Genomic DNA, 17,056 nt, shown 5'->3' on the forward strand with positions numbered 1-17,056 from the left:
CAGTCAACCACAGGAGGAAAGGGAGGCTCAGAACAACAGAAGCCAAACTTGAGGGGAAATTGGTCTCTAAAGGAGCAAGCGCGCGCGCGCACACACACACACACACACACACACACACACACTCACACTTTTGCAGACATAATGGAAAGGAGGAGTATGCCTGAAAGGTAGGTGTAGCTTACGCTCTCTGTCAGTGTCTGCATGTGTCTGTGTGCAGGTGCACTAAGATATCTCACTTTGTATTACATATGCTAGCCAACCTCGAAAGGGGACCACTGCTTGGCCGCCCCTAAGATCACACAGCCACTTCATCAGAATCAGCTTCAACATCAATAACCACAACCTCCTGGTAATCATCGGTGGCAATGGTGACCACAAAGGGGTCAACAGGGGCAGCGGCAGCAGCAGGCTCCAGCGGGCTGGCAACAGGCTTGGGGGACTCAGCGGCAGGGCTGGAGGTGGGCTCAGGGAGGTCAGTGATGTCACACTCCAGGTGGCCAGCAGCAGTGGGCTCAGGCTGGCCGGCGATGGCAGGCTCCAGGTGGCTGGTGGCAACGGGCTCAGGATAGTCGGCAGGCTCGGGGTGGGTGGTAGCAGGCTTGGTGTGGCCAGTGGTGGGTTTAGGGCAGCTGGTGGCAGGGCTGAAGGTAGCCTTGGAGTGGCTGCCAGCAGGGATGTGGTGGCCAGTGACAGGCTTGGGGTGGCTAGAGGCAGGCTTGAAATAGACAGAGTCAGCCTTGAAGTGGACAGAGGCAGGCTTAGGGTAGACAGTGGCAGACTTGGGGTGACCAGAGGTAGACCTGGAGTGGCCAGAGGCAGATTTACGGTGGCCAGAGGCAGGCCTGGAGTGACTAAAGACAGACTTATGGTGAACAGAGGCAGATGTGCGGTGGGCAGAGGCAGACCTGGAGTGGCCGGAGGCTGGCCTGGAGTGGCCGGAGGCACACTCAGGTTGGCCAGCTGCAGCATCACCAGGTAGTGGAACATTTCGGACGCTCATCGGTATTTCCTCCACAGCAGTACAGGCTTGTTCGCGGGCTCGGTCACGGGTGCGGGCGCGGGCGCGGGCGAAGGCTCGGGCCTCCCGCATTTCCCGAACATCAGTGATGAGGCCAGAGAAGAACTGGATAGGATGCCGCATAGCATGGAAGATGGTAAAGTATTCCCTTCGGAAATTCTCATTGAGGAGACCGTAGATCACAGCATTGAGGCAGCTGTTGAAGTAGGCTACAAAGTAGGATGCAAGATAAAGCCAGTTGGGGACCTTGCCTGCCATCTCCTTTGGACTGACAGCCACCAAGACAGTGAGCACGTTGATAGGACACCAGCACCCTGCAAAGAGGAGGAAGATCACAAACATGGTTAGAAAATTGCGAACCTCGGCAAGCTGGTTGTCAGGATTCTGCCCAGCCTGGTCGCGGACTGCCAGCACTTTGGTCCAGATCCTCACGTAGCAGAAACCCACTATGAGCAGAGGGAGGACAAAGTGGATGCAGACGATGGTCACAGCAAAGGCAGAGTTGTTCAGATAGTTGAAGATGCAGGTGTAGGTGCGAGGATCATACTCGATGGTGCCAATGTACACGTTGGGCAGGACAGCCAGGACGGTCATGATCCAGGTGACAACCAGGTAAATGCAGGTATTACGCACACTGAAGATGCGCTCATACTGGAGGCTGTGACAGATGTAGCAGTAACGGTTGATAGCAATTGCCACAATATTGAAGATAGAACCGACCACACTCAGCCCTGTGATGAATCCAACCATCTGGCACTGTAACTGGCTCATATCCCAGCCACCAACGGCCATGGCATGCAGCATCAGAGGATAGGGGTAGACGGCCACCAGCATATCAGCCACAGAGAGGCTAACCACGAAGATGTTGCCTGAAAAGCATATTGGGGTGGGGCGGGGTGGGGGTGGGGGCGAGGGAGGAAGACAGAGAAGAACAAATGGTTACATTTGGAAATCTACAAATATAAGCTGGAAGAAAAGGCCAGCTGGAGTCGTGACAATTTCGACTTCTAGAATTCTTTTCAAGAAATACAGTTGTGTTTTTATTTTTAGTTACAAGAATGTCCCAGATGATTCCGATGCACAAGCAGGTTTGGGGGACCTGTCCTTTGACAACCTTTTTTTCCTTTCAAACAACATCATCTCTGCTTTGGGAAAAAAGTGAAGTCAGAAAGCAGTAAACACGAAAGCCCGTTGGGGAGCCCTTCACACTCCCACACACACAGACCTGTGGCCATCATTTTGAACAAAAACAAAACGCGAAGTTTTGGCGGAGTACGGGTGGGGGGAGGGAGGGAGTAGAGGGGAGCTGGATGGAGCTGTCTGTCGGAAACAGGCTGGAGGGTAGGGACTGGGGTGGGTGGAGAGATTGGAGGACTGTCAGGAAGCCTCAACCTCCCCCAACCCCGAAAAAAAAATTAGCCCTCTGCCTTCTCTAACGTACCATCGCATTTACAACGCAAACATGTCTAAAGAGAACTGTCCGAGAAAGGGCATGTCGTCTTCTTAAGCGGTCTTTCCCAGCGGGATCAGACAATAATCTAAGACTTAGCCCAGTAAATACTTACCATTTCAGAGGTAACCTAAGAGTAAAAACTGAGGGTGGGGAGAGGCCCTGTAAAATTTAGTCTGAGAAAGTGAGCAAAGAGGGGAAAAAATCAGGAAAATCCCTGCAAGGATTAGCAGAATTGCTTGCTTCACGCGGGTCCCCGAGCAGAGCCGGGCACCAGCACGTTCGCCACCCTGCACACTGGTTCCAGGCCCCCGGTCCCGGGCTTTACTGGAGCCTGCGGGCTAAACAGGAAAGTGCCGGTGGGGGGGGGGGGCACTCCTGTTTTGTAGGGCGGCGGGAGGAACGCTGTTTGAAAACCTGCAAGGCCAAGTGCAGATGCGGAGCCCTTTCTCTGGAAACACCTCATTGCTAATTAGCATTGGTTTGGCAAAATATTGCACTTCATCTCGGACTGGGAGAAAATGAGCACTTTTAAAAGGGCAAAGGAACGGCTCGTTCTGCTTCCTTCCGCCAGCACTGCCAAGGCCAGGCCTCGGCGCTTTCTACCCAAGAGGTTCTTTCTAGGGTTTTCCCTCAAAGTAATGAATTCGGAGAAGAAAAGAGGAGAAGAGATAGGGCAAAGACTTAAAAACAAAACCACAACAACGCTAAAAACCTTTATTTGAATTATGGAAGGAAAGGAAGGTGAAGGAGAAAAGGAAATAAGAGAAAATGGACTTTGCAGGTGCCCCACCCCCCGGGGGCTCCGGGGTTGGGCCCCTTGGGACCGCTCTGCTGGAGCGCACGTGAGATCCAAGTGTGCGGCCCCACGTCTCCGGGGGACCGAGGAGAAATCAGACACACCCATCAAAAGTTTAAAAGAAAACTTTTAATGACTGTGTGCCCGTCACTGCATTTGGAAACTTCTGTGGTGTTTGTGATTCCTCGTCCAAGCAAAGTAATCCCCCAGAGAGTGGCGGCCTCCGCTCCCCGGCACCCCGCCCGCCCGGGTCCTGTGGGTGCCCGACCCCCTCAGACCCCGCCCCCTCGCTCCCCTCTGCCCTCCGGTCCCAGCCGGCCGGGATCCAGGCAGCGGAGGCCCTGGGCGCCGCCCCTTCCCATCCGGGGCCCGAGCTGGGCGTTTGGGCCCCTTGGCCCCTCCCCCACCTCCCCTCTCGAGCCCTCTCCCGCCCAACCTGCAAAGGCAGCTCAAGGCTCCGCAGCGTCTGCCGCCCCCGCCCCCGGCAAGGGGCGCAGCGCCCTGCAGCCTCCAGCACCGTCCCCCAGGCCCGCTCGCAGCCGGCCCCCTCCCCTTGGCACTGGCAGGCCGCGAGGGGAGTCTCGCTCGCCGCCCCACCTCGTCCCACATCCGCGCGCTCTGCAGTCTCCCTTGCGCCCCCCACCATCCCCTCTGAGCTCTCCTGCAGCCCTCCCGCGATCCTCACCGGTTCTGCCGTCTTCTGTGCCCCCGGGACGCCGAGCTCCCGAACCTTTGCGCCGCCCCGCCCTGCGACCCCCGGTACCCCGCTTACGGACTTCGGGGTCTCCGCCGCCGCCGCCGCCGTCGCTGCCACCGCCTGCTGCGCCCAGCCGGCCGCTCGCCTCTCTCCGCTGTGCGCCCTGTGACGGGCGGACGGAGCTCGGCTCTGGCGGGCTCAGACCGCCCTGCTTCACACTCAGGCGCGGGGGTCTGCGCTCCGCCGCCCGGGAGCTGCCCGGGAGCCACCCTGGAGTCACGGGGCTGCGGCGAGCGGGGACTCGGCCGGGCTTGGGCTCGGCCGCCGCGCTGCGCTCCGGCAAGCGCCGCCTCAGCCGCCGAGAACTTAACTTTACCGGAGCGGGTAGCAACCCCGCTGCTCCCTCCGCGTTAATTCCTCCCGCGCTGCCTCGGCGCGGCCACCTCTGCGGCGTCCGGCTCGGCGTGCTGTCCCCGGGCGGCCGCCGGACTCTCCGCTCGGGTGCCGGCTCCCTCTGCATCAGGTTCCCGACGGGGCCGGGCTCGGCGGTGTGCCGCGCACCGCAGGGACGGGGATTTGCACTTGGTTGCCCAGAGCTTCTCCGAACCTCCGCAGCCTGGAGAAGCTCTGAGTTTATGGGCCCCCCCCCCCCCACGGCGGAACATCATCACTCAGGCTCGCAGGGAAATGGGGAGCAGGATCCATCCACGGGTTCCCTATTGCAGGAGCCCAAACTAACACCCTAGGTAGGGGTTGCAAGTGGCTGCACGGTGGGTAGGGAGAAGGAAAGGGGTCTTACCAGAATTTCGGAGCTTCTTGTTCTTTGACACAGCCAAAATGACCATGGAGTTGCCGATCAGGTCTACGACTATGGTGATGACCATTGCGCAGAACATAAAGATGATTAGAGCCGGTGGGTAGTCTGGCTGCGGCAGTTTGCAGCCAACACAGCCGTATGGGCTGGGAACTGCCAGGGTAGGCCTCATGTTGCTGCTGGAGACCGTTAGGTCCTCCCAGCCGGGTCCGGACAGCGAACACCAGCTCTGTCGCCAGGAGCTTCAGGAAAGCTGTCACCCCTCCGAGAGTCGGAGAGCAAATGACAGCACTCCCGCCCCTCTCCGATGAGCTTTTAAAGCCTCAAGAGGTGGCTAGCCCCACCCCAAATCCCTCCCCCCGACCAATCAGAGCTCCCTGATCACCCCCGCTTTGATCTCCAACTCTTTTTGGACAAATCCACATCGAGGTGTCGTCTTGCTTCCGACTGCCTTGTATGTGCTTCCCCTCTAGCCGCTCCGCCTCCCACCACATCCCCCAGGTACCCTGCGTCGTGACCAGCTCAGAATCCACCTCCTCCCCACCAGCCACTGCGCATCCGTTTCTAGCAAGTTCTCCCTCCCTCTCTTACGCAAACACCTGGCAAAGCGCTGTAGATTGCAGAGCGGGGCTATAGGGTCCCTCTTGGGGGTCCAGTGCCAACCCAAGCTTGTCTGAAGCCCCCAGCAGAGCATGAGGAGTGGCCAGTGGCCCCTTGGACCCTAGGTATTCGCCTCTGCAGTCTCCTTGAGAGGTTCATCCCATCCCAGTGTTTTGCCTTTTCAAAGCCTTCTATACTCCGCGGAAAGCAGGGGACAGCTGCTGGGGGCTTCCATCCCCAATCTGGACAGCAGCCTCTAGGGAATTTATTCCCACTCTGGTGCTTGGCAGGAGCTGGTTGGCTCCCTTAGCAGCAGCAGCGGGTGGCACTCAATCCGGTCCCCGACTTGTGTTTTCCTTGAGGAGATGGCCCCTACGTCAGGCTCTGGGAGCAGGGATCGTGTCTGTACTCTGGGAGTGAAAAGAGGTAGATGGTGGCCGCTTGCCCCCAACTCTGGGGCAAGCGAGAGTGAGAGCGCGTCCCCTTCCCTGCTGCCTGGCGCCCTGGCTGCGGGAGCTTCGAGGCTGCTCTGGGAAAAAGTAAAACGGGGGATAAAGCCCTTCTCTTGGACTGCCACTCCTCAAAGAAACCCGGGACGAGCGGCTCCGACTCCCGTCCCCTCTCTAGGTGCTCCGCACGCCTTACGGAGTGGCGCGGGGCACTCGGGTAAGCTCGGGGAGCTGTGCCGGAGCGGCGGGACAGGCGCGGAGGTGCTGGGCTGCGCAGCCTGGAAGCCACCGGCAGACCAGAGGCCCCCGCCCCAGGAATAACTCAGCTCAGTCCTTTTCCCTTGCGGGGGGGTCTCATTTCAACCTCAACTGGGTCGGGCCGCCCCCTGCCCCGCGGATCTCCCTCCGCAGGCGTCACAGTTCCCTGCGGTGCACCCAGGCTCTCGGAGCGCACGGGCTACGGGAAATCCGAAGTATTCGGGCTACAGGGGCGAGATTCGGATACTCGTTCCCTCAACGACCTTGGTTACGGGGGTGGATTTTGTGCCGGCTACTAAAAGTTATGACTCTTGTTGAGAAACCTCCCAGAAAATTTCAGCAAGCACCTTGAAACTTGTCCCAGACTAGCCTTCTTGCTGCAGTGGGGGGATAGGGGGTTGCACTGTCCCGGAGCGCCACCGTCTGGACACTGCTGCCCTCCTGACCCGCGGGGAAGGAGACGGACACAGGGGTTGGGGGCTGGGGTGCGTTCCGCGAGGGACTTCAACATTTAGGGACCTTTAACGGAAAGACAGATACGACTGAAAAATCAAGAGTGCATGCACTTTCTCTCGCTGAAAAGTCCAAACTAGTAATGTGTCTCCTTGTTTGAAGATGAACCCCTCACCCCGATACTGCGCACGCTACTGAGAAGAGAATCGGCATGAATAACGATCTCCCGCCTGGAGCCTTTTCTCATTCATTATCTCATCGCCCCCCGTCGCCTGGATCCCCGGCCGCGCGCTGTCTGGGCCGGACTTAGCCAGGATTTACCGTAAACGCAGCACAGCTATGAGCCCCGAAAAGAGACCAAAGCCGAAAGGCCGCCCACACCGTGAAGTAGTTCTTCACATCTGGCTGCTGATGCTGGGTCCCCGAGGGTTTGGATCCTTTTACTCGTGGCAAAGAGCGGTTTTTAATTCAAATAAACAAAAATTGGAATGAGAAAAGGAAATCAGCATTCTAATGACTTAAGACACTGGAGTGTCCCCTACCCAAGCCACCTCCCCCCACCCAAAGTCTTGTAAACAGAGCTGGCAAACTGTTATCCAGTGCACTGTACTCCTAGATGACGTGACCCCAGAGCAGGCGGAGGCCCAGGACACTGGAAATTCTGGATGGACTACGGCCTGGACTTCCTTGGGACTGAGGGCCGAGCAGGAGAGAGGGTGACCTGAATCCCCTGGCCCCCGCCCCTGTTTGAACACTGCTTGATCGTGACCTCATGGGGCTTGTATTTTTCAAATACTAGACAAGTAGGAGAAGCAACTATTTTAATAATGGAGGGGCAGAGAATTCTGCATCTGGTTAAATTAATTTTCTTATTTTTATGAATTATCTTAATAAAAATTCTGAACGTAGTCCCTATCCTAAGAAAAACAGATGGATATCGAATCCATTATGTGGATGCATATGAGGAAGAAAAGCGGTCAGGCTCTGCCCCAGTAGGACAGGATCCACAGGCAATAAGTTCAATTATTTTGGAAGTTAAGGGAGTAGCTTTTTATTGGATAGAGTGCAGTGCATATGGTTTATTTAAGCTTCCAAAAGATTTTTAATTAAGTGTCTTTCTAAAAGGGCTGCTACGAAGTGCTAATAACCGGCGATGGAGAGAAACACTTTATTGGGGATATGAAAGCTATTAAGGTATAGATTCAAAATAGAGGAGAGCTAGGATGTTCCCTGGGGATCCCAGGAAAACCGTGGAAACCCATATGGAAGTTGGGAAGGAGAAAAAGCGATGGATAGTGGACAGAGAATGTATAGAGAGTTTGCAGTCCTGGAACCCAGTCAGCGTGGTCCTTTCCCCTAGGTCACTTATTATGAGATTAGGGAGACCAGGGAGCCCCAAAGGACCCCCAGGACTGAAAGCTCGGGACATCCCAGGCAGAGGTGGTGCCGACTGGTGCTCTGTACGGAAGGTAGACATTAGAAGATTTTTCCCCTCTTCTTGTTGATGCAGAAACCTTTCATCTTAGCCTCCACATTTCTCATCTTTTTCTTTAAGGTTTTTTTTTTTGAAGTATAGTTAATTTACAAGATTGTTTTAGTTTCAGGTGTACAGCAGAGTGACTCAGATATATATATTTGTATGTGTGTGTTCTTTTTCAGATTCTTTTCCATTATAGGTTATTACAAGATATTGAGTAGAGTTCCCTGTGCTATACAGAAGGTCCTTGTTGTTTGCCTATTTTTTATATAGCGGTGTGTATATGTTAATCCCAAACTCCTAATTTATCTCGCCTCCCCCCGCATTACTCATCTTTTGAAAAACTGAAGATCAGGGTGGGCCTGGCAGTCAGGGTGGCAGCTGGCCACTCTTTCAAAGTGAGTGAGAGCAAGCGAGTGATTTTTTTCTGCACACACAAGGATAGTGCTACATCTTCAGACCTCTTATTATAGAGGCAATGGCAGGTTACTTTTCATCATCCTTCTTGTTCACCCTCAAGTACTATAATGATACCTCACTTGTAATTAGTGCATTGTAAGTTTAAATAATAATTTTATAATTTCAAAAAATCCCATCAGTACTATAATGATGTTCACCCTCAAGTACTATAATGATACCTCGCTTGTAATTAGTGCATTGTAAGTTTAAATAAGCTTTTTAGAGTTTCCAAAAGTCCCATCAGGGATATATTCTCACAACAATGCCATTTAACAGGTGGGGAAACTGAGGTGCAGAGAGGGCAAAGGGCTTCCCCAAGGCCATGCCAAGGTTAGTGGAGGAGCCTCTCTCCCACAGCCCAGCTTCGGAAGATAGTGTTTTGCTCTGAGACTTGATTGGGTGGATTCTGTGTTCTCCTTTTTGTTGTTGTTCTATTTTTTGTTTGATTATTTTTATTGAGATACATTCACATACTATATTCACCCTTTTCAAGTGCACAATTCAGTGCGGGTTTTTTTGTACATTCCCTAAGTTGTACAGCCATCATTACTATCAAATTTCAGAACATTCCCATCAACCCAGAGAGAAACCCTGTATCCACTAGCAGTCTCTCCCCATTCCCTCCAGCCCCTCAGCTCCTAGGAACCACTAACCTGATGTGTGTCTCATATGAATAGGATTGTACAATATGTGGTCTTTTGTGCCTGGCTGCTTTCCCTTAGCATAATATCTTCAAGGTCATCCATACTGTAGCGTGTGTTAGTCCTTCATTCTTGTTTATGGCCATATAGTATTCCATTGTATGAAGAGACTGCATTTTGTTTATCCAGTCGTCCATCAATGGACCTTTGGGTTGTTTCCAATTTTTGGCTATTATGAGTAATGCTGCTATGAACATTTTGAGTTCTCTTTCAGCCCCCAAGCAACCACTGGCCCAAGAGAGACAGAGGGCCTCTAAGTGTCAGTTCACACCTCCTCTCCCACCCAGGGAGGGCAGGACGGCTAAGGGCTGCCCCAGTCACTCCGACCTTCTTTGACCAGTACTCCTCTGACGTTACCAGATCGTCTGCTGAAGCCACATTAGACCATTGACTGACACTTTAATATATGAAAACTGGCAAAACGAGAATTTGGTGCAAACCCCGTAAGAGTGAAAAAGTCTTTCAGTTTGAGTACAAGCAGAACATTCTTCATTTGTTCTTGAACTTTGGGGGATGTCTTATCTCTTCTTGGGACAGTACACAGGAGTCTGGAAGGTGCTTTGCACACCCAGTCCCTGCTCCCTCGCAAACTGCTCCTACCCCAGCACTGAGCAGATGCCTGATGCAAGGAGACTGCATTTGGCTCATTTCTTGAAAATGAAAACAAGATTGGACCCAGCTCTGCCACTGGTCAGCTGTATGACCCTGGGCATGTGACCTAACCTCTTTGTCTCAGTCTCCTCAGCTATAAAATGCAGATAATAATGGTGCCTCAAAACTCGTCATAGGGTGAATGGGGGAGTTGGATGAGATAATACATGCAAGCACTTAGAACACTCTCAAGAATGGAGTGGGCATTCAGCAATCACTAGCTATTCTTCTTGTCATTATTCTGAACATTTCTAATACTTTAAACTCTATTTGGTTACAATTCCATAGAAGACAGAGGCTCTCTGAGACATCAGAGACTCTGTCCCCTGCTGGCTCTTGCCTCTAGGCTCTAATTCCTGGCAGAAGCCACCCAATGGGCACTCACCAGCATCCCAGGCCACCATGACACGTGACAGTGTGTTAGATGGAAAGGGACATACAGAGTGACTCGCATTTCGAGTGCCCCCCTGAGATGCTTCACTGATACAATTTGTATGTTTTCCATGAGAAGGAACGATCAGATTTCTTGACATCAGTCAGAATAAAAGCATGGAAGATGGTTGGTCTAGAGACGGGTCAGACCTGAAGTCCACAGGGGGCTGGGGGAGCTGGGTTTCAGCAGAGCGTGGGACCAGCCCAGGCTGAAGAAGGTCTAGTCCCAGGTCGAGGATGGGGGCCAGGACTCCAGGGGCAAGGCTGTGGCCTCAAAGGAACTGCGCAGGGATTTGGGCAGGAAGCAAGCCACTGGAATGGGGAGCCAGCCAGGTCATGACATCAACCAACTCAAGAGCAGCTTGGGACAGGTGATTTTTTTTTTTTCCTAAACAGACTATGTCTGTTCGCATTTACGTTACCAACTTGGAGACACTGTCTCCAGATCTGTTAAATGAACAAGAGAATGATTGTCCTCTCCAAACCCTCTGGGCTTAATTCATCATGGCTAGGACCACTTTATCTTCCCCTGTGGTTGAGTCGTTAGAAGGAGCAGGACACATCCATTTTCTTTAGTGAGATCAGGGAACTCACCCAAACAATTAGCAGCCAGTATTTCCAAAATCCCAGTGCCTGATAAAGACTCCAGGTTAGGTGGTGCAAATCAAAGGGTTACCAGGGAAAGAAGCAGCACATTAATTACTTGTAGTGACACATGGACTCCCTACCCCTTATTCAATTTACCTGATAATTAGAGCTTAATGAACAATATCCATTGTCCTAGTTTCTCACTCAAGCCAAGCATGATCACCCATGCGTTTAAAGACTGTCCCTCTTATTAATCAACCTTCTGACTTCTAGTGCAATAAACAGCTTGTCCCGGAAGCTCCGCTTTAGCCCCCTCTATTACAAGGCATAGGACATGGGTACTGATCAGGGCCCAACCCCGTCCTCTTCCTCCCCAGTGGGTCCACTCAGCCCCTAATGATGGCTAACATGTATGTGTCCTTCCTAGAAGCCAGCCACTGTTCTGAGTGCTTTGTTCATATATATATATATATGAGACAGGTACGATGACTATCCCTCTTTCACAGATAAAGAAGCTAAGGCCCAGAAAGGTTATGTCACTTGTCCCAGGTTGCACAGATAATATGATAGAGCTAGAAGTCTAGCTTGGGTGGTCTGACTCCAGAGTCTGTGGCTTCACCAAAATGCCTCACTGCAGGCATTGTTCCCGGCTCTACGGTACTGGTTCTCAAACCGAGTGCGAGTTAGAGCCACCAGGAGCACGTAGGGAAAATGCAGCTTTCAAGGGCTGCCCCTAGAGATTCTGATTCGGCAGGTCTGGGTGGAACCCTGGAATCTGCATGTTTCCCAAGTGCCCCAGGTGATTCTCGATTCAAGGTTCCCAGGGACCCCTCTTACAGAAACCCTGCTCTTACAATCCAGTCTTACACCTAGCCCCTGGCAATTGAAGGAAGTCTAGACCTGGCAGTCAGTGACTCAGTGCCTGAGCTGCTCCTGAGACTGAGATCCTGCTGGGACTTGATCTACTTGTTCTAGTTCATAAACTCTTGCTTTGGTCCCCAGACTGAATCCCACCCTGTACCTCAATTCTGGTGATTAGAATCCTGGCCCAATGCCTGACAATGACCTGTTCAGCTCCCTGGTAACGGGGCTGCCTTGCTCTCCCAGAGACCAGAGGCCTGACCATGCCCCCTTCCTGCCACGAGACTCAGCCTGGTGGCCTGCCCAAGTAGAGTTGCCTGTGTTAGCAGCTGAAAATATGGGATGTCCAGTGGAAATTGCATTTCAAATAAATACTAATAAAATCTTAGTATAAGTATGTTCCATGCAATATTTGGACATACTTATACTACAAATTATTCATTGTTTATCGGAAATTCAAATTTAACTGGGTGTCCTGTATTTTATCTGGCAACCCTATGACTGAGGGCCACGGCCCCTGCACCAAATTTGCACCAAATTCTCATTTTGCCAGTCTTCCTATATTAAAGTGTCAATCAATGGTCTAATGTGGCTTCAGCAGACGATCTGGTAACGTCAGAGGAGTACTGGTCAAACATGAGGACTTGGCATGGATTGGCAAAGAGCCTGCCTTCCTTCCTCTCACACTTTCCCCCCAAAAGGGGCCTGGTCAACTCTGGGAGCAGAGCCTCTTGATTCAAGACCAGAGGATCCCGGTTTGCCCTGTGGCTATCACCTTGCCTCCAGTAGATACTGGCCTGTGCGTGTTTCCCACTTGCTTCAGTCAGCATCCTCTGTCTACACAGGAGGTTCCTGAGCCGCCCGAAAAGAAATCCTTGCCTCCCGTTCACCTGAGATACACAGTACTGTCGAGCTGCCCCTGCGAGTAGCAGCTTAACTGCAAGTTGACCCCTGTCCTTTGAGGTATTGACATTTCTATGTTTTGATTTCAGTTAATACTGTATTTGAAACCATTGCATGTTTTCTATAGATGATATCTTAAAGGTGTAGTAAGTTATCTTTGAGAACCTCAGTTTTAGATGCCCCAGAAGACATAGGTTTGGGGTGTTCTTCTCAGGAGTCCTCCCAAAGAACTTTGTACACCCCACGTAACCTATTCTAAGTCAGGTCATCTCCAAGCTACCTCCAAATTTGGTGAACTTCCATCTAGCTATTTTTACATGATGTTATAACCAACAAGCAGTCAGGAAAAATGTTACTTTCACTTGCATACGTTTGTCACCTTAACCATGGAGTCAGGGCAGGACCGTCTAATGTTACTTCTGTATCCATCCCAGGCAGAGGGAGGTTCACGAGTGAAAGGTGGGGAATTGTGAGTTCTGGGCAGACGCGACCTCCTCAAGCTAGGCGTTCCTGGAGAGGAGAGCGTGTAGAGGGCCAGATAAGGAGACGTGGCTGTCTGGAATGTTAAACAAGCAGAAGGACGAACAGCAACGAAACAACCTAACAAGACCATTTGTTTGTAGAGTCGCTAGCCCAAGTCAAAAAGATTCTTAAGACCTCACAGGTGCTTCTGTTTTCTCTTTGCTGAGGCTGGCATCAGTTGGCAGGACCTAACACCCCAGGTAATTAGATCGAGCAGATTACTGTGTTCCAGCGACACTTGGTCCCACTGAGTTCTCATTTGGAACAGAAACCATAGGCATTTGGGGAGGCTCCCCTCTCTGTCTGGCCTGCAAGACTCTCATCTGAGGGGTACCCCTCCCGTCCTTCATCTTCAGAACACCTCCTGACAATAAGCTAGAAGTTCTGATGCTTCTGGCCCCTCTTAAACAGATATTCCATATTTAAGTTCCACTTTCTAATCAAAATTGTCTTACTTGCCAGCCTCCTCTTCCCCTTATGTTTCCTGTTCTCCCTGAGCCACATCAGTTTTCACAAAATATCAAAAAAAAAAAAAAAAAAAAAAAGCTTTTCTGTGACTTCCCCTTCCCTTCTGGCTTTAATGGAAAACTCAAGTAATTTGCTTGGAGAGAGTTTTGAGGTGATCACTGAGCCTTTTCCTTCAGCCTGCAGCCCCAGCTACCATGTTCTGTGGTCTTGGAGTAGGAAGACTTCTGCATCTACCCAGCCCTTCAACAGAGGGACTGGAACGCAGCAGCCCTCCTTCCACACGCAGTGATAATGGCAACAGTTCTTCTTTATCAGTGTCCTCTAAGTGTCAGGCACAGGGCCTCATCTCATGTCTTCCTCACCGCAAACCAGAGGGATGGAATTATTAGGAGGAAACAGAGGCTATGAGAGGGGAGACCCTCTCTCCCATCACGTACATCCTCTCCTTCCCTTAACTTCCACCCTCTCTTCGATACCCCCAGTCAGGATAGACCCAGGCTCTTGTGGTGGGGAATGGGGACTAGCTGGGTTTGTCAGTGTGAAAAGGAGGGTTTGCTCTGGATGGGAACTGGCTAGTTAAATGGTTTCCCTCTCCCTGGCTGGTGATAAAGCCCCGAGATCCCAGGTCTCATGCAGGCCCTGGAAAGCCGCCTGGTTAGTCATATGTAACTGGGAGTATGTTGGGCTCTTTCTTGTTACCAAGGCTGGAAGGGGAGATATTAATTACTGATTAAACTTCTTTAAGGATTATAGTATTGTTCAGGTTTCTGTTTCTTGCATCCTAGGAATAAATCCCTCTTGGTCATGGTGTAAAATCATTTTAATATGATTAATATTAATATGCCGTCAGATTTGGTTTGCTAGTATTTTTTAAACGTTTTCTGCATCAATATTCATAAGGGTTATTGGCCTGTAGTTTTCTTTTTTAATATTGTCTTTGGTTTGGATATCAGGTTAATGTTGGCCTTGTAGAATGAGTTTGTTAAGTGTTCTATCATCTTCAGTTTTGGGGAGAGTTTCAGGAAGATTGGTATTAATTCTTCTCTAAATGGTTGAATTCATTGATATGACAGATAGAAATGAATCCCTCAAGGAGCTTGCAAATTCAGTTCACTCTGCTCTCTCCATTTCATGTAACGGCACTGGAACTGGATTGCTGCTCCCCTAAACTTCAGGGAAAGGGCAAGTAAAAATGCCGTGATATCTCCTACCATTTTAAATGTCATTTTTTTCTCGATTGGGCATTTGCTTGGTTGCTATAGACCTTTGACTGATTTCCAGAGCTCCTATAAAGTTATTTTAATAACTTTCTAGGTATTTGTATTTCCATGGGAATATGAGAACCTAGACCTTCCCAGTCGGCCGTGTTCCTAGATTCAATTTTGAGAGTTACTGTTTTCTGGGAATTTATCCATTTCATCTACATTATCAAATATATTGGCACAAAGTTATTTATATATCCTTTTTATCTTTTTAATGTCTGCACAACTGTAGTGATATCCTTTTTTTCTTTCCTAATATTTGTTATCAATTCATTCTTTCTTTTATTCTTCATCAACTTCTCCAAAAGTTTTATTTTCTGATTTCTTTCAAAGAACCAACTTTTGGCCTGTTTGACCTCTCCATTGCATGCTTGATTTCTAGTTCATTAACTTCGGTTTATATCTTCATTATTTTATCCCTTCTACTTTATTTGGGATTAATTTGCTGTTCTTTAATAATTTTTTAGACGGATGCCTAGATTATTAATTTTAGTCCTTTTTTTTTTTTTTTTTTTTTTGCGGTACGCGGGCCTCTCACTGTTGTGGCCTCTCCCGTTGCGGAGCACAGGCTCCGGACGTGCAAGCTCAGCGGCCATGGCTCACAGGCCCAGCCACCCCGCGGCATGTGGGATCTTCCCGGACCGGGGCACGAACCCGTGTCCCCTGCGTCGGCAGGCAGACTCTCAACCACTGTGCCACCAGGGAAGCCCAGTCCTTTTTCTTTTTCTAGTATAACCATTTAAGGCTATGAATTTCACTCTAAGCAGTTCTTTAGTTGCATTCCACAATTTTTAATATACAACATTTTCATTATTATTAAGATGTAGATATCTTTTTTTCCTTAAAATACCTTTTGTGACTCATGGGTTATTTAAAATTATGTTTCTTAATTTCCAAACATATAGAGGCATACTAGAAATTCTTTTGCTGTTGATGTTAATTCCACTGTGATCAAAAACATACTGTATATGATTTAAGGCTTTTAAATTTGTCAAGACTTGCTTCGTGGCCCTAAATATGGTCAACGTTTGTAACTGTGTGCTTAAAAATAGTGTGTATTCTGCAACTTCTGAATGCAGTGTTCTACATATGTGTGTTAGGCCAAGTTATTAAACCATGTAATTTTAATCTTCTGCGTCACTATTGACTTTTTGTCTTTTTTGCTTTATCAGTTTCTAAGAGGAGTATTACAGTCTCTTACTGTGATTGTGAATTTATCTATTTCCATTGAATAGTTCTAGAAATTATTACTTTATATATTTTGACCTTGTGTTATTAATTCCATACACATTTCTAATTGTTATTGAAGTTTCTATCGTTACAAAATAACTCTATACCTAATCATGCTTTTTGCCTTAAAATCTATTTTGGCTGATGTTAATATAGCCAGACCAGCTTCCTTTTAGTTAGCAACTTCATGGTATTTCTTTTTCTAGCCTCTTAAAATGTCAACCTTTCTGTATCTTTCTTTTCTATATGAGTTTCTCATAAATAGCATTTAGTTGGATCATTTTTGTCCAGACTGATATTCATGGTCTTTTAACTGAAGTGTTTAGTTACTTACATCAGTGAATGTCCCAAATAGTACAGCAGTTAACATCACTGGCTTCATTGAGTACCTTTTCGAATCATTCCATTTTATTCCTTCTGCCAGTCAGAAAGTTATCATCTCCAATTCTAACCTAGATTCACAACATGCATGACTTATTTATGAAGTTTGGAATTGATCAATACCTTCACCCTCTTCCCAGATGATGTAAAGATCTGCGAACACTTTAGCTCCATTTAGTCCCTCCCAACTTATATATTACTATTTTCAACTGTTTTAATTTGAACTTTTATCTCAAACCTCAGAAGACATTATTATCATTTCAGTTAGTAAATGTTCATTTCGTTTTACCCACAAATTTAATACTTTCTTGTTCTTCATTCTTTCTAACAAGTCAGATTTTCATTCTCAGATTTCTATCCTTCTGTCTGAAGTACATTCTATAGAATTTCCTTTCTTGTGCATCACCTATGATAAACTCTCTTAGTTTTTGCCTTTTTCCCCTGATTCCTAAGATATCATTTTTGTTGGATGGACAGTTGTTTACTCTGAACACACATTAAGGATTACAGTTCACTGCCTTGTGTGTTTTTAATTTGCTGTTAGGAAATCAGCTATCAATATATCAATAACTGACACTCTGAA

The 17,056-nt window shown here is 49.2% G+C and overlaps 1 protein-coding gene across 1 annotated transcript; it reads right to left on the reverse strand.

Moving 5' to 3' along the window:
- Window positions 1-295: 295 nt before the first annotated feature.
- Window positions 296-4,950, reverse strand: GPR50 (G protein-coupled receptor 50). Its single transcript, XM_067723031.1, has 2 exons — window positions 4,764-4,950; window positions 296-1,887 (listed from the first exon to the last, which is right to left on the reverse strand). The coding sequence occupies exons 1-2, from the start codon at window positions 4,948-4,950 to the stop codon at window positions 296-298; spliced, it is 1,779 nt and encodes a 592-aa protein (XP_067579132.1).
- Between the last annotated feature and the right edge of the window lie 12,106 nt (window positions 4,951-17,056).

Source organism: Pseudorca crassidens, chromosome X, assembly GCF_039906515.1.
Source record: "Pseudorca crassidens isolate mPseCra1 chromosome X, mPseCra1.hap1, whole genome shotgun sequence".
NCBI classification, from domain to species: domain Eukaryota; kingdom Metazoa; phylum Chordata; class Mammalia; order Artiodactyla; family Delphinidae; genus Pseudorca; species Pseudorca crassidens.

Bases quoted from the DNA above. Each gene is read 5' to 3' on its own strand.
- GPR50 (XM_067723031.1), bottom strand. From the start codon at position 4,950: ATGAGGCCTACCCTGGCAGTTCCCAGCCCATACGGCTGTGTTGGCTGC. The intron at 1,888-4,763 runs GTAAGACCCCTT...TATGCTTTTCAG, and splicing joins CAAGAAGCTCCGAAATTCTG to GCAACATCTTCGTGGTTAGC.